This window comes from Cololabis saira, chromosome 4, assembly GCF_033807715.1.
Source record: "Cololabis saira isolate AMF1-May2022 chromosome 4, fColSai1.1, whole genome shotgun sequence".
Lineage (NCBI taxonomy): Eukaryota > Metazoa > Chordata > Actinopteri > Beloniformes > Belonidae > Cololabis > Cololabis saira.
This window is the reverse complement of record NC_084590.1, coordinates 49,310,458-49,333,809: the sequence shown is the minus strand read 5'-3', so window position 1 is coordinate 49,333,809 and position 23,352 is coordinate 49,310,458. Positions and strand designations below refer to the sequence as shown.

General features: G+C 45.9%; 1 protein-coding gene across 1 annotated transcript in view; it reads left to right on the top strand.

The window, feature by feature from the left end:
• Positions 1-23,352, top strand: part of wdr62 (WD repeat domain 62) — a 40,217-nt gene that overhangs the window by 11,799 nt on the left and 5,066 nt on the right. Inside the window, exons 8-28 of the mRNA XM_061720602.1 lie at positions 988-1,180; positions 1,808-1,948; positions 2,031-2,173; positions 2,665-2,756; positions 2,920-3,045; positions 4,647-4,717; positions 5,265-5,386; positions 5,461-5,536; positions 7,691-7,802; positions 8,263-8,326; positions 8,462-8,569; positions 8,666-8,769; positions 8,964-9,016; positions 9,468-9,608; positions 9,648-9,761; positions 11,216-11,286; positions 11,380-11,507; positions 20,403-20,516; positions 20,714-20,825; positions 20,933-21,011; positions 21,108-21,180. Of these exons, the coding sequence (XP_061576586.1) occupies positions 988-1,180; positions 1,808-1,948; positions 2,031-2,173; positions 2,665-2,756; positions 2,920-3,045; positions 4,647-4,717; positions 5,265-5,386; positions 5,461-5,536; positions 7,691-7,802; positions 8,263-8,326; positions 8,462-8,569; positions 8,666-8,769; positions 8,964-9,016; positions 9,468-9,608; positions 9,648-9,761; positions 11,216-11,286; positions 11,380-11,507; positions 20,403-20,516; positions 20,714-20,825; positions 20,933-21,011; positions 21,108-21,180 (2,237 nt within the window). The remainder of the gene's footprint in view (positions 1-987; positions 1,181-1,807; positions 1,949-2,030; positions 2,174-2,664; positions 2,757-2,919; positions 3,046-4,646; positions 4,718-5,264; positions 5,387-5,460; positions 5,537-7,690; positions 7,803-8,262; positions 8,327-8,461; positions 8,570-8,665; positions 8,770-8,963; positions 9,017-9,467; positions 9,609-9,647; positions 9,762-11,215; positions 11,287-11,379; positions 11,508-20,402; positions 20,517-20,713; positions 20,826-20,932; positions 21,012-21,107; positions 21,181-23,352) is intronic.

Below are 23,352 nucleotides of genomic sequence, written 5' to 3'. Positions count from 1 at the left end.
AGTAGCCGCCGCCATGCCGACGACACCACACTAAAATATACATTTGTTTGTTTGGAGAACCGTCCATGTAGTACCTGGATACTACAATGAAATAGTACTACTATAGTACGTAGACCTCACCAGAGTGGGTAGGACTACACAGCGACCGCCGCCGCCACAACGCAAAAATATACGTCTATATTCGTTTGTTTTCCTGCTAAATTCATCTGCGTTGAGTCGCTCTTTCAGTAGCTACCGATCACTTCCTGTTACGATGCGTTGCCATGGTGAACCGCGGTAACTGCCCTGTTACTCACTCTCTGTTTCCATAGCAACCTGCTAGCCGCCACAATGGAGAATATTCACAAAAAAATATATTTTTTTAAAAATTTTATATTGTAATATAAAAATATATATTTTATTATTAGATTATTTAGTATATTTTACATTATTTTTTAAATTTTGTATATATATATATATATATATATATTTTTTTTTTCATTTTTATTTATAAAATAAATATTTTCACTCGTTTGCGTTGAGTCGCTCTTTCCGTAGCTACCGATCACTTCCTGTTACGATGCGTTGCCATGGTGAACCGCGGTAACCCTCCTGTTACTCACTCTCTTTTTCCATAACAACCTGCTAGCCGCCACAATGGAGAATATTCACAAAAAAAAAATATATATATAATTTTTTATTTTATATTGTTGTATAAAAATATATATTTTATTATATTTATTATATTTTACATTATTTTACTTTTTTTTTAAATGTGTGTATATATATATATATATATATATATATATATATATATATATATATATATATATATATATATATATTTTTTTTTTTTTTTTTTTTTTTTTTTTTTTATATATTTATTTATAAAATAAATATTTTCACTCGTTTGCGTTGAGTCGCCATTTCCGGCAGCCGATCACTTGTTCCTCTCTGTTTCCATAGCGACCCGCTAGCCGCCCTGTCACTCACTCTCTGTTTCCATAGCGACCCGCTAGCCGCCGCGGCGCCCGGCACGCAGCACCCCGACACCCTGGCCTTGACCTTTGACCCCGTCCAGCGCCGGCTGACCTGCGTCTACAACGACCACAGCGTTTACGTCTGGGACGTCACGGACGTGAGGAACGCCGGGAAGATGTACTCAGCTCTGTACCACAGTAGCTGTGTGTGGAGTCTCCAGGTACTAAAATACTACCATAAATACTGTACTAAGCTCTGTACCACAGTAGCTGTGTGTGGAGTCTCCAGGTACTAAAATACTACCATAAATACTGTACTCAGCTCTGTACCACAGTAGCTGTGTGTGGAGTCTAGAGGTACAAATACTACCATAAATACTACCATAAATACTGTACTCAGCTCTGTACCACAGCAGCTGTGTGTGGAGTCTCCAGGTACTAAAATACTACCATAAATACTGTACTCTGCTCTGTACCACAGTAGCTGTGTGTGGAGCCTCCAGGTACAAATACTGCCAGAAATTACAACCAGAAATACTGCCAAAAATACTACCAGGAATACTGCCAGAAATCGTCCACGTAGTACCCAGATACTACGATGGGACCAACTAAACTAAATGTAATGGCAGAAATGCAAACAGAAATCTCACAGATCCACAATTAGAGAGTCTGAAATTCTGCCAAGCTAACACGTGCTAGGAGTGGTACCGTTGAAGAGGAAGGTGTATTAAAAGTACTTCCTGAGGTACTGCTGACATGACCAGAGCTGCCCGTCAGAGTCCTGAAGTATTAATACAAACCGTTCAGTAGTACATTCACCGGTAGCATCATTGTTCCCTTGTTTCCAGGTTTACCCGGAGCTGCCGGACCCGACCCGGGCCGTCCTCCCTCCGTCCTCCTTCCTCACCTGCTCGTCTGACAGCACCATCCGAGTCTGGACCACCGACCCCCCCACCGGCACCACCGGGACCAGGAACCTCTACAGCAACGTAGGACCCGCCGGCCGACAGGGAACCGGGACGGGAACCGGTACCGCGGCGCGCTAACCGGCTCCTGTTTCTGCTGCTCCAGGACCTGCTGCGGATCCTGTACGTGGGGGAGAACGAGGGGGAAACCACCGCCGCCGGGGCTGATGGGAAGGCAGGGATCCGGGTGCTGGGCATCAGTCCGGACGGACGGCACCTGGCCACCGGGGACCGCTGTGGGAACCTCAGGTGAGACGTGAGCTAGAGACGCCGAGGTAGAAACGCTGAGCTAGAGACGCTGAGCCAGCGTCGCTTCACACTGTATAAATACACAGAACAACTACAGTAAACTACTACCCGTTTTCCCATTTCCCATTTTCTTTTAGAAATAAAAATTCTCCACTCTAAAAGGATATATGAACTGAGCGCTCAAAAATAAAACTGTCGGCCAGTGACAAATACAATCAAGTCAAATCCAATCAAACTATGCATTTTTAAAATCTGCAAACCTAACTCTTTGATGAAACATCCACTTGAAAAGTATTGCAAGTTACTCGCCTAAGCTACGCAACGTGCCTATGGTACCCAAACGTGCCTAAGGGAATCGTTTACAAAATTTGCAAATGATTCCAAAGAATTGAAACACTGAGAACCGGTTCTGAACACGAGCCGGTTATCTCTGGGCTAGCTCCCCGGTACCGGTGCTGACGGCCTCTGTGCTCCTGTGTTTCTGTGTTCAGGATCTTCGGTCTGGAGTTCCTGGATGAACTCGTGAAGATCGAAGCTCACGACTCGGAGGTGTCGTGTTTGGAGTTCTCGCCCACGTCCTCAGGTGAGACGCTAGGAGTCGCTAATGTCACATGATCAATGGTTCTGGACCACGTTGGTCCACGTTGATCCACTCTGGTCTCATGTGCCCAGAGGACCTGGTTCCAGGTTCCTGGTTGGTCCAGGTGCAGGTTTGTGGTCCTCATTCCTGCTTCCTGTGGTTTCAGGTGTTCGGTTGTTGGCGTCGGCCAGCAGGGACCGATTAATCCACGTGTTTAACCTGGAGAACGACTACAGCCTGGAGAACACGCTGAACGACCACTCGGCCTCAGTCACCGCCGTCAAGTTCACAGGTAACGTCACGTTAGTTCAGGGAGTTTCAGGGCCGCTGGTCTCTGTTGGATTCTCTGAAACTCTGGATGGATCAACGCGACACCAGGAGGTGAGGAGCGTTGAGAATGAAGGTTGCTCGGTACTGTACAAGGTTAACGCCCCCTGACACGCCAGGGAAGCTGCCGATTCGAAATATTGCCATTGTCAGGAACCGTTGGTCCAAATTATTGCCATTTTCAGGAACCGTTGGTCAAAAGTATTGCCATTGTCAGGAACCATTGGTCAAAAGTATTGCCATTGTCAGGAACCGTTGGTCAAATTGTTGCCATTGTCAGGAACCATTGGTCAAAAGTGTTGCCATTGTCAGGAACCGTTGGTCAAATTGTTGCCATTGTCAGGAACCGTTGGTCAAAAGTGTTGCCATTGTCAGGAACCGTTGGTCAAAAGTGTTGCCATTGTCAGGAACCGTTGGTCAAAAGTATTGCCATTGTCAGGAACCGTTGGTCAAATTGTTGCCATTGTCAGGAACCGTTGGTCAAAAGTATTGCCAGTGTGACTCCCGGACGCCTGAAAGGGACAGTGGACACTGTCCAATGGCAATGCCTTTGTATTGTCCAATGGCAATGCCTTTGTATTGTCCCATAGCAATGCCTTTGTAGACAGACGGAAGAGCTTTACTGATGCCGCGTTCAATTTGTCCTCGGAATTTCCAAGTTCCGAGTCGGAATTTTCAACTGGAACGCCCCTCGAAGTGGGATTTCCTACTCTATAAGTCGAAGAATCTTCACCACACCCGAGTTAACATTCCAAGGTGGCTGCCCCACCTGTAAACAGTTAGAAGAGAGCTGTGCTCCTTTCTGTTTCCTCTTCATCCACCGTGTTTTGAAAGTTGCAGTAGGACCGCATATTTGTCCAGAAGCTGCTTGTATTCAGACAAGGCAAGTGCTAGAAAAGCTTTCGTTGACGTTGCCATTTGTTTTCCGACTTTGTAACTGGAACGCTGATAACTCGGCTGTGACGCCATTCCCAGTTCCGAGTTCCGATTTCCGAGGTAAATGGAACGCGGCATGATTCCAGTTCGGGGCGTTGAGCGCGTCGCTAGGTATTAATTTGGGTTAGAAATTATTTTCTAAAGTACCTCAAAAACCATTAATTGTTTGGGGTTTGGGTTTGACTATTGCAACACCTTAAAGTGCCGCCGGTCAAAGTTATTGACACCTTAAAGTGCCATAGTGACACCAATGACATTTGCAATACCTCAAAGTTATTGCAAATGTAATGTTTGATTTTCATTCTTTGGCTTCTGTATCCAGATTGTTCCATAAACTGATACCTTTTACAGAAACACAACGTTTCATTAATTTAGTCCTGAATTTTGGTTCAAAATAAAATTGTTCAGAAAAAGCTTTGTGTTCCTATGAGCGAGGGGTTTCCTGATGTTCCATCTCGTAGCAGTTCTGGTGTTGGATGTTTTCTCAGCCTGCACTGATGTGTCGTGAGCCGTCCCTGGTTCGTGATCTGAAACAGGAAACAGAAGTCCTGCCAAGGTTCTTGTCAACGGTCCCTAAAGAGGTTCCTGGGTCAGAGGAACCGGGGTCACCTGTTCTGCTACCTGTTCCAGGTGTGAGTCCGGAGGTCCGGATGGTGAGCTGCGGCGCCGACAAGAGCATCTACTTCCAGTCAGCCGAGCAGGTCAGAGCTCAAACACAAACGCCGTCGTAGAAATGTAAAGGTGAACAGCAGTCAGACCCGGCTCGGAGAACTCCAGTCAGCACCGAACCCCTCGATGCCTGATCCCAGTTCTGTCTCCAAAAGTTTGGTAGTTCAGTTTTATGTATCTCTCTGACATCAGACATCGAGGGTTCAGGTACCGGGAACCTGGTTTTTATCAGAACTGAGATGTCATCAAATCAGGTGTTCTTCTAAACCCATTATCATACCAATACCATACCGTATATAAGACGACCCTGATTATAAGATGACCCTCTTTTTCAAGAGTCCAGTTTGAAAAAAGACTTTTTGAACACCAAATTCAATTTTTATACCGAAAATAATTACAGTATACCTGAAACAAATGCTTTTTCTCTCATACCTACTCATACCTAGATCTAACATATGTATATCGATAATAAACATCTATATATCTACATGGGGTCTGAGTTCTGGGTCTGAAGAGAAAGTTCTGGATCTCACTGTCCACCTCTGTTTTTATCTCTGACTAACCGCCACTAACGTCCAGACGGCGGAGGGTTTGTCGTTCTCCCGGAGCCACCACGTGGTGGAGAAGACGACTCTGTACGACATGGACCTGGACCCGACCAGGACGCACGTGGCCATCGCCTGCCAGGACCGGAACGTCAGGTAGAACCAGAGAAAACCGTTTAAAGCTGTCAGGAACGTGTGAACCGGACGGTGAATGGAGCCGTGTGTTTCAGGGTTTACAACGTGGAGACGGGGAAGCTGAAGAAATGCCTGAAGGGCTCGACCAGCGACGAGGGAGCGCTGCTGAAGGTACGACGGGCCGGGGGGCGTCGGTACGACGCTGCAAACACCAACTAATCCAACCAACGTCCCGCCGCCAACACCAACTAATCCAACCAACGTCCTGTCACAAACACCAACTAATCCAACCAACGTCCCAACACTCACTAATCCAACCAACGTCCCAACACTCACTAATCCAACCAACGTTCCAACACCAACTAATCCAACCAACGTCCCAACACCAACTAATCCAACCAACGTCCCAACACCAACTAATCCAACCAACGTTCCAACACCAACTAATCCAACCAACGTTCCAACACCAACTAATCCAACCAACATCCCAACACCAACTAATCCAACCAACGTTCCAACACCAACTAATCCAACCAACGTCCCAACACCAACTAATCCAACCAACGTCCCAACACCAACTAATCCCACCAACGTCCCACCACCAACTAATCCAACCAACGTCCCAACACCAACTAATCCAACCAACGTCCCGCCACCAACACCAACTAATCCAACCAACGTTCCAACACCAACTAATCCAACCAACATCCCAACACCAACTAATCCAACCAACGTCCCAACACCAACTAATCCAACCAACGTCCCACCACCAACTAATCCAACCAACGTTCCAACACCAACTAATCCAACCAACGTTCCAACCAACGTCCCGCCACCAACTAATCCAACCAACGTCCCGCCACCAACTAATCCAACCAACGTCCCAACACCAACTAATCCAACCAACGTCCCGCCCCCAACACCAACTAATCCAACCAACGTCCCAACACCAACTAATCCAACCAACGTCCCGCCCCCAACACCAACTAATCCAACCAACGTCCCAACACCAACTAATCCAACCAACGTCCCAACACCAACTAATCCAACCAACGTCCCAACACCAACTAATCCAACCAACGTCTCAACACCAACTAATCCAACCAACGTCCCAACACCAACTAATCCAACCAACGTCCCAACACCAACTAATCCAACCAATGTCCCAACACCAACTAATCCAACCAACGTCCCAACACCAACTAATCCAACCAACGTCCCAACACCAACTAATCCAACCAACGTCCCAACACCAACTAATCCAACCAACGTCCCAACACCAACTAATCCAACCAACGTCCCAACACCAACTAATCCAACCAACGTCCCAACACTCACTAATCCAACCAACGTCCCACCACCAACACCAACTAATCCAACCAACGTCCCAACACCGACTAATCCAACCAACGTCCCAACACCAACTAATCCAACCAACGTCCCAACACCAACTAATCCAACCAACGTCTCAACACTAACTAATCCAACCAACGTCCCAACACCAACTAATCCAACCAACGTCCCAACACCAACTAATCCAATCAACGTCTCAACACCAACTAATCCAACCAACGTCCCAACACCAACTAATCCAACCAACGTCCCGACACCAACTAATCCAACCAACGTCCCAACACAAACTAATCCAACCAACGTCCCAACACCAACTAATCCAACCAACGTCCCGCCACCAACACCAACTAATCCAACCAACGTCCCAACACAAACTAATCCAACCAACGTCCCAACACAAACTAATCCAACCAACGTCCCAACACAAACTAATCCAACCAACGTCCCAACACAAACTAATCCAACCAACGTCCCAACACAAACTAATCCAACCAACGTCCCAACACAAACTAATCCAGCCAACGTCCCAACACCAACTAATCCAACCAACGTCCCAACACCAACTAATCCAACCAACGTCCCAACACCAACTAATCCAACCAACGTCCCGCCCCCAACACCAACTAATCCAACCAACGTCCCGCCGCAAACACCAACTAATCCAACCAACGTCCCGCCGCAAACACCAACTAATCCAACCAACGTCCCGCCCCCAACACCAACTAATCCAACCAACGTCCCAACACCAACTAATCCAACCAACGTCCCGCCGCAAACACCAACTAATCCAACCAACGTCCCGCCGCCAACACCAACTAATCCAACCAACGTCCCAACACCAACTAATCCAACCAACGTCCCAACACCAACTAATCCAACCAACGTCCCAACACCAATTAATCCAACCAACCACCCAACACCAACTAATCCCACCAACGTCCCAACACAAACTAATCCAACCTCCTCCCGCAGGTGCAGATGGATCCGTCCGGCTCATTCTTCGCCACCAGCTGCTCCGACAAAAACATCACCATCTTCGACTACGAGACCGGAGAGTGTGTGGCCACGCTGTTCGGACACTCAGGTGAAACACAGAACCTTCTTATAACCGGCACTAATACCTTTTATAACCATAACTGACCCTTTTATAACCATAACTGACCCTTTTATAACCATAACTGACCCTTTTAGAACCAGCACTAATACTGTTAATAACCGGGACCAACCCGTTAATAACCAGAACTAACCCTTTTAGAACCAGCACTAATACTGTTAATAACCGGGACCAACCCATTAATAACCAGAACTAACCCTTTTATAATCATAACTAACCCTTTTATAACCAGCACTAATACTGTTAATAACCGGGACCAACCCTTTTATATCCATAACTAACCCTTTTATATCCATAACTAACCCGTTTATAACCATAACTAACCCGTTTATAACCACAACCAACCCGTTTATAACCATAACTAACCCTTTATAACCATAACTAACCCGTTTATAACCAGAACTAACCCGTGTCTGGACCTTCTCCTCAGAGTTCATCACCTGCATGAGGTTCAGCCAGGACTGCAGACACCTGATCTCGGTGTCAGGAGACAGGTGAGTTCCTGGACACGCCCCCCGGTCCCGTAGCCCCGCCCCTCCCATGTAGCCCCGCCCCCGTAGCCACGCCCCCGGTCTCTGTAGCTCCGCCCCCTTAGCCCCGCCCCCAGCTAACCTCTTCTCCTCGTTTAGCTGCGTGTTCGTGTGGAAGCTGGACAGTCACATGACCAGCACCATGAGGAGGAGGCGGGGCCTCAGAGTCGTACCTGCAGCCGCCAGCAGGAAGCAGCCCAGCCTCAGGTGGGTGAACCGGGAACCGGGCCACAGCGCCGCCGGGCCACAGCGCCGCGGGCCACCGGGCCACCGAGCCTCATTTCCCCCGCTCTTATTTTGAAGGAGGGAGACCTTCACGGTTCCTGCGGCTCGGCCTCTTCAGGAAGAGGAGGAGGAGGAGGAAGCTGCAGACCTGAGGACTCCAGCCAGACCGGACCCGACTCCTGGTAAAGTTGCTATCGACAACTAAAATTCTGACAAAATATCGTCGTCAACGAACCTTGGAAAATGAGACGTGGAGCACTAGGAGCTCCTGGTGCCCCTGGTGCCCCTGGTGCCCCTGGTGCCCCTGGTGCCCCTGGTGCCCCTGGTGCTCCTGCACACGGTCCGACTCCTCAACGTTGATGTTTGTGTGTTCCAGTGGCGCCGCTGCTGCAGACCAACGGGAAGCTGCCAATGTGGTTCAGGAAACTGGTTAGTTCCTCCTCAGACCTGCACCGTCATCAACTAACCCATTAATAACCATAACTAACCTGTTAATGACCATAACTAACCCATTACTAACCATAACTAACCTGTTAATAACCATAACTAACCCTTTTAGAACCATAACTAACACCTTAATAACATAACTAACCCCTTAATAACGTAACTAACCCATTACTAACCATAACTAACCTGTTAATGACCATAACTTACCCATTACTAACCATAACTAACCTGTTAATGACCATAACTAACCCATTACTAACCATAACTAACCCGTTAATGACCATAACTAACCCGTTTATAACCAGAACTAACACTTTTCTAACCAGAACTAACACTTTTCTAACCAGAACTAACACTTTTCTAACCAGAACTAACCCTTCACCGTCACCCATCGTCCTCTACGCCCGGGTCACTTCCTGTTTCCTGTCTCCAGCACGGCGAGGCCAACGCCTCCTGCTTGTCGGTCGACCAATCGGACGTGGAGCCTCGTCAGGGGCGGAGCCGCTGGGCAGAGAAGCTCCACCCCCTGACCTTCTGCTCCAGCTTCTCCCCGAGTCCCACCAGGGGGGAGGGGGCGGAGCCAGGGGAGGGGGCGGAGCCTGGAGAGGGGGCGGAGCCCGAGGAGGTGGAGGAGGAGGAGGTGGAGTTCCATCCACAGAGTCTGGAGAGTCTGCTGGTGGATGAGGAGGAAGACGAGGAGGAGGAGGAAGACGAGGAGGAGGAAGAGGTGAAGGAGGTTCTGTTGTTTGTTTGTTCATTGTTTATTGCAGGGGTGGCCAACCCGCGGCTCGTGGTGCTGCATGCAGCTCTTTTCCTGGCATCATGCGGCTCTTTTCCCGGAGTCATGCGGCTCTTTTCCCGGCGTCGCGCGGCTCTTTTCCCGGCGTCGCGCGGCTCTTTTCCCGGCGTCGCGCGGCTCTTTTCCCGGCGTCGCGCGGCTCTTTTCCCGGCGTCGCGCGGCTCTTTTCCCGGCTCTTTCCCGTCTCTTTTCCCTTTTTAAAAACACAGGATGTTTTTAACAGAGTGGGAGAGTTTAATATATATATAATATAAATTAATTATTAATATTGAAGCAACACATCCCGACAGGCCGTGGTATACGCTCATTATATCACAGCTGAGCGGCGTCTCCGGCCCGACGCCAAGTGATATATTGCTTTTATAAAACGGTTACCAAAAATGTAAATATGAAAGATACACAATCTATTTGATGTAGTTTTTAATCAATCAGAAATACATATTATCCAGGAAAAATAGCCCCACTGTGGAAAACAATAGTCCATCTCTCCAGGTGTCGGAGACAGGAACTCCTCAATCCATCCATCCATCCATCGTTAGCTCCTCCCCGGAGATCAAAGTTTACAGTCAACATGCCTCATTAATTGTTAAGAAAAATAAAAAATAAACTTTAACACCAGCTACTTTTTGCTACCTGCTGTAACCGTCAACAAATCTGTACCAGTTGGTTGTTGTCATGGAAACATTGTTGCTTCCCTGACGTGGAATGATCTGCTGTGATGAGACTTTAGAGTAGAAGCCGTGGTATAAGATCATTATACCACAGTTAACAACCAATCAGATCATTATACCACAGTTAACAACCAATCAGATCGTTATACCACAGTTAACAACCAATCAGATCATTATACCACAGTTAGCAACCAATCAGATCATTATACCTCAGTTAACAACCAATCTGATCATTATACCACAGTTAACAACCAATCAGATCATTATACCACAGTTAACAACCAATCTGATCATTATACCACAGTTAACAACCAATCAGATCATTATACCACAGTTAACAACCAATCAGATCGTTATACCACAGTTAACAACCAATCAGATCATTATACCACAGTTAACAACCAATCAGATCATTATACCACAGTTAACAACCAATCAGATCATTATACCACAGTTAACAACCAATCAGATCATTTTACCACAGTTAACAACCAATAAGATTGCAGGATTCCACCTTTCCGTTTTCTTTATTTTTATGTCTCAGAGAGAGCAGGGAGTGAGGGATCATGGGTAGTTGATGGAGTGAGGGATCATGGGTAGTTGATGTGGCTCTTTGCAGTAACACAGTAACCAATCGTGGCTCTGAGCCTTCTAAACTTCTACAGTCACTTCTGTCACATGACCATCAGCGTGATCGTGTTTCCTCTCCAGCAGGCGGCGGGCGGAGACGGCAGCACCTTCATCATGTTCCCAGATTCCTCCTCCTCCACCTGCACCGACAGGTGAGCCGCTCCGCCCAGTCCCACCTCCACTTCCTGCTCCCAGTCCCACCTCCACTTCCTGCTCTCACCGCTAACAAACTCTTCTTCCTCCAGGGAGTTGGGCGTGGAGGGCGTCGCCCGCCTCCCTCCGGGGGCGGAGCCTGCGTGGGGCGCCGGGCTGAGCCCGGACTCTGCGTGCTGCGAGTGGTCGGCAGGAAGTCTGGAGCCGCCGCACGACGCCGGTCAGTCCCAGGAATCGTCTTCAGATTCTTATCAGATTATCAGATTATTGATACTAGAATACTCAGATCCTCCCTGATGTTTTATCAATAATTACAACTGAACTAAAACGTTTTATTTATGGCCCCTCCCTGCACCAAAAACCACCTGAAATGATGCAGTAAGAGCCAGTTAATCCTAATTAATGCTGCGTTTTCACACCTTCACACATCCGTCTGTTCCAGCCGTTTACGTCAATACCCAGCATACCTCTGTTATTTGTGTTGATATGGTTGCTAAGTAACGAGTCGACTACTGCAGGAAGTAACAAGCGTGGCATGGAGATCAAAAACACTGCTCTGGGATGTATTGTAGAGTTCCACTAATATTGGCTAGGGGTCATAGTGGCTGAGTCAATGGCATGCAGTAAAAATTGGGGTTAAGGTCAATATTCCGGTTACTGAAACATTGGGAATAATGTGTTTCCATGCGTGAGCTAACAGGGTTATCCCTGTATACATGGTGATTAATCATTTGGGATATCTGGATCAAACCAGCGACGCACGGAGAACATCATGACGCAATTCCCGTCATTTCCACTTCTTCTTCCTGTATCTAACACAACAACTATCCACAACAATAACAGCAGCACGGATGATAATCAACAGCCCAGTAGAAGTCGCCTTTTTCAGCGTCTTCCAGCGGAGCTTGATCTGGTCTGACGTTCCTACAAATCCTGCTTCAGCAACTTTTGGCTCACCTTCTTGTAAATCTGTCTATCCCGGTACTTTCTACTAGGGCTGCACGATTAATCGTTAAAAAATCGCGATCTCGGACTTCCGGTGACGTCATGAAGTGAATAGCAGCTTAGAAACTGTGCTCCGTCGGACAATACTTTTAAATCAGTGACAACAGTAATTGCCGTCCACATATCAGAAAGAATACATGATGTATTCGTCTACGAGACAAAAAGCTTCCAGCAAACAAGAAAATTCGAAAGAAAAAGATGATAAACAACGGAGGAGCCCCTCTAACGTTAGCTTAAATGCTGCCAGCCACACGAGCCACACGGACCAACACGAGCAAGGGTTGTTGGAGGAGCTGAAACAACTTCGAAGGGAAAACCAAGAGGGGCATAATCAAACCAAAAAGTCCCTGGACAGACTGGAACAAACAGTGGCAGACATAAAAGAACAAATGGGCGAACATGGAGAGAGAATTAAAAATTTGGAGGAACGGGCCGGCATAACTGAAGATACGGTGATGCGCCAGCAGAGGGCGCTCCGATACCTGCTTCACCGGGATATCGAACTTTCAGCCACCTGTGACGATCTCCAAAATAGACTAAGAAGAAATAATATCAGGATCTTTCAAATACCCGAGGGAAGTGAAGGAGGGAACATGGTGGGATTCGTGAAAGATCTACTGCACAAAGTGCTGAAACTACCACCAGAGCTGGATGTCAGGATCGAGAGAGCGCACCGCTCACTGCAATCCAAACCTACAGACCCGGCGGCTCCCCCCAGGTCCATCATTGTGAGATTTCTGGATGCTGCGGTTAAGGATGCAGTTATAAAGCAAGCATGGAGCCAGGGGCAGATCTTTTTCCAAGACAAGAGAATCTTTTTTGATCAAGATTACTCCCCTGAACTTCAAAAGAAAAGAGCAAAAGTCCGCGAAGTCATCAAGCAACTCAAAAAGAAAGGCGTGCAGGCAAATTGCATGTACCCGGCGCAACTGAAGCTCAAGATGGATACGGGAAATAAGACCTTCTCCACACTGACGAGGGCTGCGGCGGTGCTGAAGGACCTGGGAGTGGAGGTGCGATGTGGAGAGAGGGAACGGGTCGAGGAGGAATTAAAGGAGGAGTGGAGGAGCAGCGCAAAGAGGAAGGATCGGGGGATGCTGACGTCAGACCTGAAGATCTTTCTACAAGGAGAAGATTAAACCACCTTTAACTGCCAAGGTAGTCAAAAAAAAAAAAAGTGACTGAAATGCGACAGTAATTACAGTGATAAAGAGACAATGAATACATATAAGGCTAAGTCACTAGTGTAAAGATATGTATTGTTGTTATTTTATTTACAATTCATATGTTAAGTCCAGACGGATGCCGGTTGTTGTTTGTTTTGTTAGTTTTCACCATGAGTGGATTACACTCATTTAGACCTTTCTTACATTTAGGTGTAATATTGGTTTTATTTGCACTTTATGTGTTTTTTCCCACAGAGAGGGTAGGTCACACCTCTCTGCCCCAACACCAGCGGGGATCGGACACAGTTTGGGTTAAAACTCTGTGTTCGATTGGAAATTTGGAAGTTCGATTTTATTTTATTAAGGTTCTTTGTGTTTTTTTGTTGTTGTTCCCCCTGACACACATAGTTGACCATAAATTGTTCATGTGCATACAGTCCAGGCAGAATTTTGTATATAACATACGTTTAAATACACAGACATGTAACTTTTGGTACAATCCAGACAATGACTTATTTGAATTTTGTTAGCTATAATATAAAAGGAATCAACAACCCAATTAAAAGGAAAAAGATCTTAGGGCAGTTAAAGAAAATGCAATGTTCTGTGGCGCTGATTCAAGAAACACATTTGTCCGAATCAGAACACTCAAAGTTAAAAAGAGAGTGGGTGGATCAGGTTTATAGTGCATCATATGGGAATGAGAAAAAAAGAGGGGTGGCTATCCTATTTAACAAATCTATGTATTATAATAATGAAAAAACTTTTCAAGATAGTGAAGGCCGCTATATTATGGTGGTTGGAACAGCTGCGGGACAAAAAGTAACTATTTTAAATATATATGCACCAAATGAAGACTGCCCACATTTTTTTATGAAAATTGCAGCTCTTTTGGCAGATGAAGGGGAGGGTATTATCCTAATCGGGGGAGATTTCAATTGTACATTAAATAATAAATTAGATAGACAACCCATAACAATGAAACCCCAATCTAAAATGTCAAAAGCTCTATTAAATATGATGAGAGAGCTAGGTTTAGTGGATGTTTGGCGCTATTTACATCCGAAGGATAGAGACTTTACATTCATGTCCCATGTACACGGTAGTTACTCAAGGATAGACTATCTCCTCACTTCAAAAAAGGACATATACAGAATAAGAAACAGCAATATAGGATCAATAACAATTTCAGATCATAGCCCGGTCACTATGGAAATTAATTTAGGGTCTAACAATCATTTTAAATTTTGGAGGCTCAATGTCTCATTATTAGCAGATATTCATACAAAAAGGGAAATTCAATTAGCTCTGGTTGAATACTTTGCCCTGAATGATAATGATACTGTCTCTCCTTCGGTGTTATGGGATGCAGGAAAAGCCACAATAAGAGGGAAAATTATATCTATAGGGTCGCAACTTAAAAAACAAAGACTAGCGAAACAACTTGAATTTGAGGATGAGATAAAAAGATTAGAGAGAGAACACAAAGAAAATAGAAAAGAGGAGACGCTCAAAAAGTTGAAAGAGGTCAGGTTGAAACTGGATGAGGTATTAACATACAAAGCAGAGGGGGCTTTCAGGTACATGAGTAGAAAATATTACGAAATGGGAAATAAGGCAAGTAGACTACTGGCTTTTCAGCTTCGAAAGGCCCAGTCCAGTCGCGTAATCCCAAGAATTAGGCACCCAGAAAACAATCAGATTGAAACACACCCAAAAGAAATATCACAAGCTTTTGCAAAATATTATGAACAACTATATAAATGTCTGATCCTAGAATCAAAGACAGAGAAAATTAAGGGATTTTTAAGCCCCTTAAAAATGACCAAATTGACAGATGAAGAAGCGACAAAATTAGTGGAGCCAATTAGAGAAGATGAAATAAAAGAAACTATAGCTAAACTCAAAAACAACAAATCACCGGGAGTAGATGGCTTTACGGGAGAATATTATAAAGTTTTAGTGAGTGACCTCGCCCCGGTGTTATGTAAGGTATATAACTATGTTCTGAATTCAGGAGATCCCCCAGACTCGTGGTCGGAAGCTATTATCACAGTACTACATAAAGAGGGGAAGGATCCCTTGCAGTGTCCTAGTTATCGTCCCATAAGCCTTTTGTGTGTGGACTATAAAATATTAACGTCAATTATAGCAACCAGAATACAAAAATACATAAAGAAATTAATTAAACCGGACCAGACAGGATTTATTACAGGACGCCATGGAACAAGTAATATAAGGAGGGTTTTAAATATGCAGTCAATAGCAATTAAAAATAGACAGTCTTCGATGCTTCTCAGCCTGGACGCTGAGAAAGCATTTGATAGAATTGATCTAGAATTTCTTGAACATACGCTATTGGAAATGGGCTTTGGAGAAAAATTTACCAGTTGGATTCGTTTGCTTTATAAAGATCCCAAGTCGAGAGTGAAGATTAATGGTCATTGTTCTGATTTCTTCAGGGTGGAGAGGGGTGTGAGACAGGGAGACTCGCTGTCGCCGATCCTTTTCGCGATTAGCATTGAACCTCTAGCAGAGGCTATTCGCCAAAATGAAGAGATTCAAGGGCTGACGGATGAGGAGGGGTCGGTTCATAAAATAGCACTTTTTGCGGATGACATTTTGGTTATGATAAAACACCCACTTAACTCTATTCCAGCACTCATGCGTTGTCTTGGTGAATATGGGGAAATCTCAGGTTACAAAATTAATCAAAATAAATCAGAGGCAATGATGATCTCGGGAAATTGGCCCGTGCAACTAAATAATGTTGTCTCTTTTCGTTGGTCCAAGCAAGGATTTCGATACTTGGGAATTGTCATCACACCCCATCCCACGCAACTATTCAAAGCCAATTATGATAAACTACTTACACAAATAAGAGGTGACATGACACGTTGGGAGATCCTTCCTCTTTCTCTATTTGGTAGGGTTGAGACAACAAAAATGAATATACTTCCGAGACTCCTGTTTTTATTTCAAGCTTTACCAGTAAAAGTTCCAGTCTCTTTCTTCAAGACATTAAATAAATTGATCTCTAAATTCATTTGGCAGAACAAAAGACCCAGAATAAGACTGAAAACCTTGACCTTAGCAAAAGATAAGGGGGGTTTGGGCTTGCCCGATTTAAAAAACTATTATTGGGCTGCTCAGGTGGCTGCAATAGTGTCTTGGATAACGAAAGACGAGGAAACGGGTTGGGTTAAGATAGAGCAAAGTACGACAAAGGGGATCACATTAGGTGTACTGCCGTTTATTAGTATTAAATCTATTAACAGACTTAAGATTGAGAATGAATGGATCAAACACACCCTGAAAGTGTGGGATACAGTTAAAAAATGGTTAGGGGGCCCAAATTCAATCTCGAGAGCCATGCCGATTTTAGGTAATCCAGAGTTCCCCCCTTCAATAGGGGATGGTGGGTACCGAATATGGGCCAATAGGGGACTTATCACAATAAATCAATTATTTGATGGTACAGTGATTAAATCATTTAAACAACTTCAGGAACAATTTGGACTTGTATCAAATGATTTATACAGATATTTCCAAATAAGACACTATCTGACAAGCCACATGGAGAGAGAGACAGTTAGTAAAAGTCCAAATAAAATTGAACAATATTTTATTTCTATAATAGAGAAGGGTATCCCAAATAAAAAGCATGTATCTCAGATATATAAAAGAATCTCAACGGATACACAAAACACACTGAATATTAAGGAAAAATGGGAATTGGAACTAAATATTATAATCGAAGATAGTCTGTGGGAAGAATTATGTATGGACAGTCACAAGGGATTAAATAGTCAATTATGGAAAGAGTTTGATTGGAAATTAAAAATGAGATATTTCAACACTCCCCTGAATATTTCTTTGTTTGTCAAGACACCTTTGATTGAAATGTGTTGGAGGAATTGTGGAGGAATTGGGGATTACACACATATCTTTTGGGATTGTCCAATAATTCAGGCGTTTTGGAAAAATGTCGAAGCAGAAATAAAAAATATTGTCAAGGTAAATGTTCCTCTGGATCCTATAGTGTATTTGTTGGGAGCTGTAGCAAAGGAAACGTATAACGCAGAACAGCGATATATACTGCGGATTTTGTTACTGATTGCCAAGAAAATGATTACTGTGAATTGGAAGGACAGTAAATCACCGACAGTAACACAGTGGAAGCAGAGACTGAAGCAGGTTTACATCATGGAACAGATGACCGCAAGGCTACAAATGAAAATGGACACTTTTGACCAAAGATGGGGAGATGTTGTGTTGTATTTGGATACTGATAGAAATGGGTTGTAGTAAAAGAAGGGGAATTGTCTTAATAAGTAATCTTGCTGACTGTCTGTATTAATGTCGACTTAATATGCACTTTTTGATTGTCTGTGTAGGGGGAAATGTTCTGTTATTTGTGAAAAAGGAAAAAATAAAAAGTTATAAAAAAAAAAAAAATCGCGATCTCGATTCATGCTTGAACGCGATCTCATTTCCAAATGACAACGATTTAAAAAAAAAAAAAAAAAATACTAGGTCTATGTTCTAGGTTGTTGTAGTCCTGTCATGGTCAACTATCATGTTGTCATGTTTGTTATATTTTGTTAATGATTGTGGATTACATTTGGAGAAACATCTACCTTTCTCATCACCTGACACATATTGCACATAAATATTGTTAAAATTGTTATTGTTAAAATTATTTAAAGACAAGAGAGTTTTTTATTGTTTTTATGTTCAATGTCAGCTATTACAGCAAAAAGCGGCCAGAGGAATAATTTGTTGCCTCAGAACTACAGGATCTGTTACAAGTCCCCTTTCTGAAAGGGTGTTCAACTCGGGGAGGAACAAATATTGTTCAAAATTGTTATTATTGTTTAAATTATTCAAAGGTTTGTGTAAAGAAGACAAGATATGTTTATTGTTATTATATTTTTGTTCAGCTGTTGCAAAGTTAAAGTAATAAGTGCAATAAATTTTATATTGGAAAAAAATCGTGAGAGAATCGTGATCTCAATTCTAAGCAAAAAAATCGTGATTCTCATTTTGTCCAGAATCGTGCAGCCCTACTTTCTACCGTCTACAAATGCAGAAATGTTCATATCCTTCATTACATTTATGAAATGATTAGTCTCCTCCTGGTCTTGCGTTTCTCCGTGTTTATAAGAACTTCCTGGACTCAAAAGATCAGGATTCCTTGTGAAAAGAACATGTAGAAAACACATTCCTGTTCCTTTTGACGGGAAAATCCCGTTAGGTGTTTACATGACCAAATATTCGGGTTAGAAAAGGAGTAACCCAGGGGTCATATTCCGGTTTTTAAAAACCGGAATATGAGCAAATTCCGGTTATTCAAAGGTGTTATTGGTGTTTTCATGGCCGTGTAACCGGGTTATGGCTTATATTCCGGTTAGAAAAGGGTTATTGATGCATGGAAACGTAGTCAGTCCTTTTCCAGTTCTGGAAAGACATTTGACGCGAAGAGTCAGTGATAACCAGATCCAGAGTGTGTCCTTTGGTGTGGGTAGGAACCTCAACATGCTGCTGCAACCCAAAGGCACTCAAGCACTCTCAGGAAATCTGCTGTAAACTGACAGGAGGGGTTGTCCACATGGATATTTACATCACCAACAATGACAATGTTCAGTCACCACAACAAAGATGGAGGACTACGCTGTGCTCTTCCGTGGAGCCCCGGTGCTGCGGTGCTGCGGAGCTGCCCTGCAGGCTCTGTTGCCACGGCTAAGCCGCAGGGTACGGCGGAGCCTACGGCTTAGGGTACGCGGCGATGCGCACCATTCTGCGTTGGTGAAACGCGGAACCAAAAATAAGCCTGCAGTGTGTTCTGTTCTGAACTTCTCTATTGTGGTCATTTTGCTGCGACGTAGGGTCCCTCCGGGTCCCTCCGCCGTTCATTGTTGTGTCTAAAAATGATGCGCAGTGCCCACCCAATCACAAACGGTACAGATATTCTGTGATATTTTTTTATATGTGATATTTTTTATGGCGCTCTTCCGTGTTTACTCTGCTTTGGTTGTTCAGTAACACCGCCCCCAGCCCTGCCCCCAGCCCTGCCCCCAGCCCTTGTCGTGAGCACGTAGCCCCCAACGTAACGTGGTTCTTTTCCTAGACCAGCAAAGAGTTGGTTCTTGTGTAGCACCAGTTTTGAGAGCCAGGAGCCGGTGCTTAGGCTGTGTAAAACCAAAGAACTGGTGCTAAGTCTGGCTCTAGCCCTGGAACCAGCTTGGTGTAAAAGAGGTATATGAGATCATTTCCAGCACCGATGTAAAAAAACGGAACACAAAACAAGACGCGCATCTGGCAATAGTCATCGCAGAATAAGGTTTCCAGTGGAGCAGGTCGGCTCTAGTAATACAAAATCTGCAGAATAAAGTAGCTTTAAAAAGTCACATAAATCACAAAAATGGTAACAAAGAGCCTGCTCCAGGTCCTGGTCCAGGTTTCTTCCTCCTAAAGGGGAGTTTTTCTTGCCACTGTTTGGCTTAAGGCTTTTCTCCCACTAGGGGAGTTTTTACCTGCCATTGTTTATGTAATAATTGCTCAGGGGTTTATGTTCTGGGTCTCTGGAAAGCGTCTAGAGACAACTTTTGTTGTATTAGACGCTATATAAATAAAATTTAATTGAATTCAAGCGCAGGCCAGCGTACCCTCAGAACTAACGAGCGTGGCACCAGTAGAGGAAGTAACAAGCGTGGCACCAGTAGAGGACGTAACAATCGTGGCACCAGTAGAGGACGTAACAAGCGTGGCGTGTGATTCATACATTCATGCAGCATCTAATCAGATTTATTCCCGGGTAAATGGGGCGTTTGTGTTCAAACTAGCCAATTAAAGCCAAACCTAGGTGGCGAGCTGATTAATGGCTCTTCCCTCTACCCATGGGACCACATTCGCCCTCACCGTTTCTGTTTCCTCTTCCTCAGACACAGACTCCCTGAGTCAGGGCAGCTCGTTGGGCAGTCTCGGTCTGGACTACGACGAAGACAGGAACTCCCTGAACAACCACTTTGAGACTCTGGCCTCCAGTCTGAGCGAAGGTAAGGTGCTCCCGGTCACATGACCCTGAGCTGGCTCCGCCTCCGTCACATGACCCAGAGCTGGCTCCGCCTCCGTCACATGACCCCGAGCTGGCTCCGCCTCCGTCACATGACCCCGAGCTGGCTCTACCTCCGTCACATGACCCTGAGCTGGCTCCGCCTCCGTCACATGACCCTGAGCTCCGTCTCCCCCACAGAAAGGTTCGACACCGACCTGAAGACGCTGCAGCCTCCAGAGGACAAACACCTGCTGAACCCACGACTCAGCATCTCCACCCGCTTCCTGTCCCGCTTCCAGGACAGAATCAGGTCCGTTTACCCACAATCCCTCTGGGGACGGTAGCCGCCACTTTGACGGCTGACCTCCCGTTGTCATTGTGAGTGTTTGACGTTGTCATGGGGATTTTGTCCTCCAGGCCGTGGCCCAGCCGAGCTCCTCCTCCCGTCTCCATCCACAGCCGGATCTCAGAGGAGAGCAGCATCAGCAACAGCTCGGTAGGTGAAACCCAACCGTCCGGACGTCCGTCTGTCCTCCGTCTGTCCTCCGTCTGTCCTCTGTTCTAACGGTTTAAAACTAAAACTTGTCTCCAGGTGGCCTCCAAGTCGAGCAGCGACGTCGCCTTGGCAGATTCCACCTGCAGAGAAAACGGGAGCAGCGTTGGCGGTGAGTCGGTACCTCCTGATTCTGGGCTGTTAGCTCGCTGTGAAGAGGAATAGAGAGAATAACCACCCTGGGAAAGAGCTGGAGAGGAGGATTAGGGGTTGCCTAACCTAATCAGGGCGATGCAGTAAAGAGTTCCCATCACTGATACCAGACCAGTTCCCGGTACCTCTAGAACGACTCCCTTTTCACGCTTCCAGGAGGTGGTTTGTCAGGCGAGTCGATAATCCACTCATTGGTAAAAGTGTCATGGAGGCTGAGATGTTAGTCCGGACAGGGTTCAATGATCCATATTCTCTGTAGATTTGGTTGGTACCACAGATCTCCAAATATCACAACAGCATCACTTTTATTGTCCCTTCGCAGCACTGCTATACAGACATTTTAAGTAGTGGCCGGCAAGCCTGGCTCAAAGGCTCAAAGGCCGTCACAAACATGGCAGAAGAGGTGATCGAGTTGAAAGATGATTTATTTTACAACAATACAGACGGTCCGAGGGTCCGACCCCACCAGGTGTAACCTTGAGGTCAGCCAAGGTGTACTAGCCGTCCACCTGCTACCTGAAAGAGAAGAACAGAGACTCCTAGTGGACTGTAGGGGAACAGCGGCATCAGAATCGGTAGATCTGAGGATATTCACCATGTCTATCAATCAATCAATATTTATATAACACTTTTAAAACAACCTCTGTTTACCGTAACTCAACGGGTGTCAGCAAGGGCCGTAACTCGAGGGGCGTCTAGTGAGGAACCGTAACTCAAGGGGCGTCAGCAAGGACCGTAACTCAAGGGGCGTCAGCAAGGACCGTAACTCAAGGGGCGTCAGCAAGGGCCGTAACTCAAGGGTCGTCAGCAAGGACCGTAACTCAAGGGGTGTCAGCAAGGACCGTAACTCAAGGGGCGTCTAGTGAGGGGCCGTAACTCAAGGGGCGTCAGCAAGGACCGTAACTCAAGGGGTGTCAGCAAGGACCGTAACTCAAGGGGCGTCTAGTGAGGGGCCGTAACTCAAGGGGCGTCGGCAAGAATCGTAACTCAAGGGGCGTCAGCAAGGACCGTAACTCAAGGGATGTCTAGTGAGGAACCGTAACTCAAGGGGCGTCAGCAAGGACCGTAACTCAAGGGGTGTCTAGTGAGGAACCGTAACTCAAGGGGCGTCAGCAAGGACCGTAACTCAAGCGGCGTCTAGTGAGGGACTGTAACTCAAGGGGCGTCAGCAGGGACCGTAACTCAAGGGGCGTCAGCAAGGACCGTAACTCAAGCGGCGTCTAGTGAGGGACTGTAACTCAAGGGGCGTCAGCAAGGACCGTAACTCAAGGGGTGTCTAGTGAGGAACCGTAACTCAAGGGGCGTCAGCAAGGACCGTAACTCAAGGGGCGTCTAGTGAGGAACCGTAACTCAAGGGGCGTCAGCAAGGATCGTAACTCGTCAGCAAGGACCGTAACTCAAGGGATGTCTAGTGAGGAACCATAACTAAAGGGGCGTCAGCAAGGACCGTAACTCAAGGGGCGTCAGCAAGGACCGTAACTCAAGGGGCGTCAGCAAGGACCGTAACTCAAGGGGCGTCTAGTGAGGAACCGTAACTCAAGGGGCGTCAGCAAGGACCGTAACTCAAGGGGCGTCTAGTGAGGAACCGTAACTCAAGGGGCGTCAGCAAGGACCTTAACTTGAGGGGCGTCGGCAAGGACCGTAACTCAAGGGGTGTCTAGTGAGGAACCATAACTCAAGGGGCGTCAGCAAGGACCGTAACTCAAGGGGCGTCAGCAAGGACCGTAACTCGAGGGGCGTCAGCAAGGACCATAACTCAAGGGGCGTCAGCAAGGACCGTAACTCGAGGACCGTAACTCGAGGGGCGTCTAGTGATGGACCGTAATTCAAGGGATGTCTAGTGACTCAAGGGGCGTCAGCAAGAATCGTAACTCAAGGGGCGTCAGCAAGGACCGTAACTCAAGGGGCGTCAGCAAGGACTGTAACTCAAGGGGTATCAGCAAGAATCGTAACTCAAGGGGCGTCAGCAAGGACTGTAACTCAAGGGGTATCAGCAAGGACCGTAACTCAAGGGGCGTCAGCAAGGAACGTAACTCAAGGGGCGTCAGCAAGGACCGTAACTCAAGGGCGTCAGCAAGGACCGTAACTCAAGGGGTGTCTAGTGAGGAACCGTAACTCAAGGGGCGTCAGC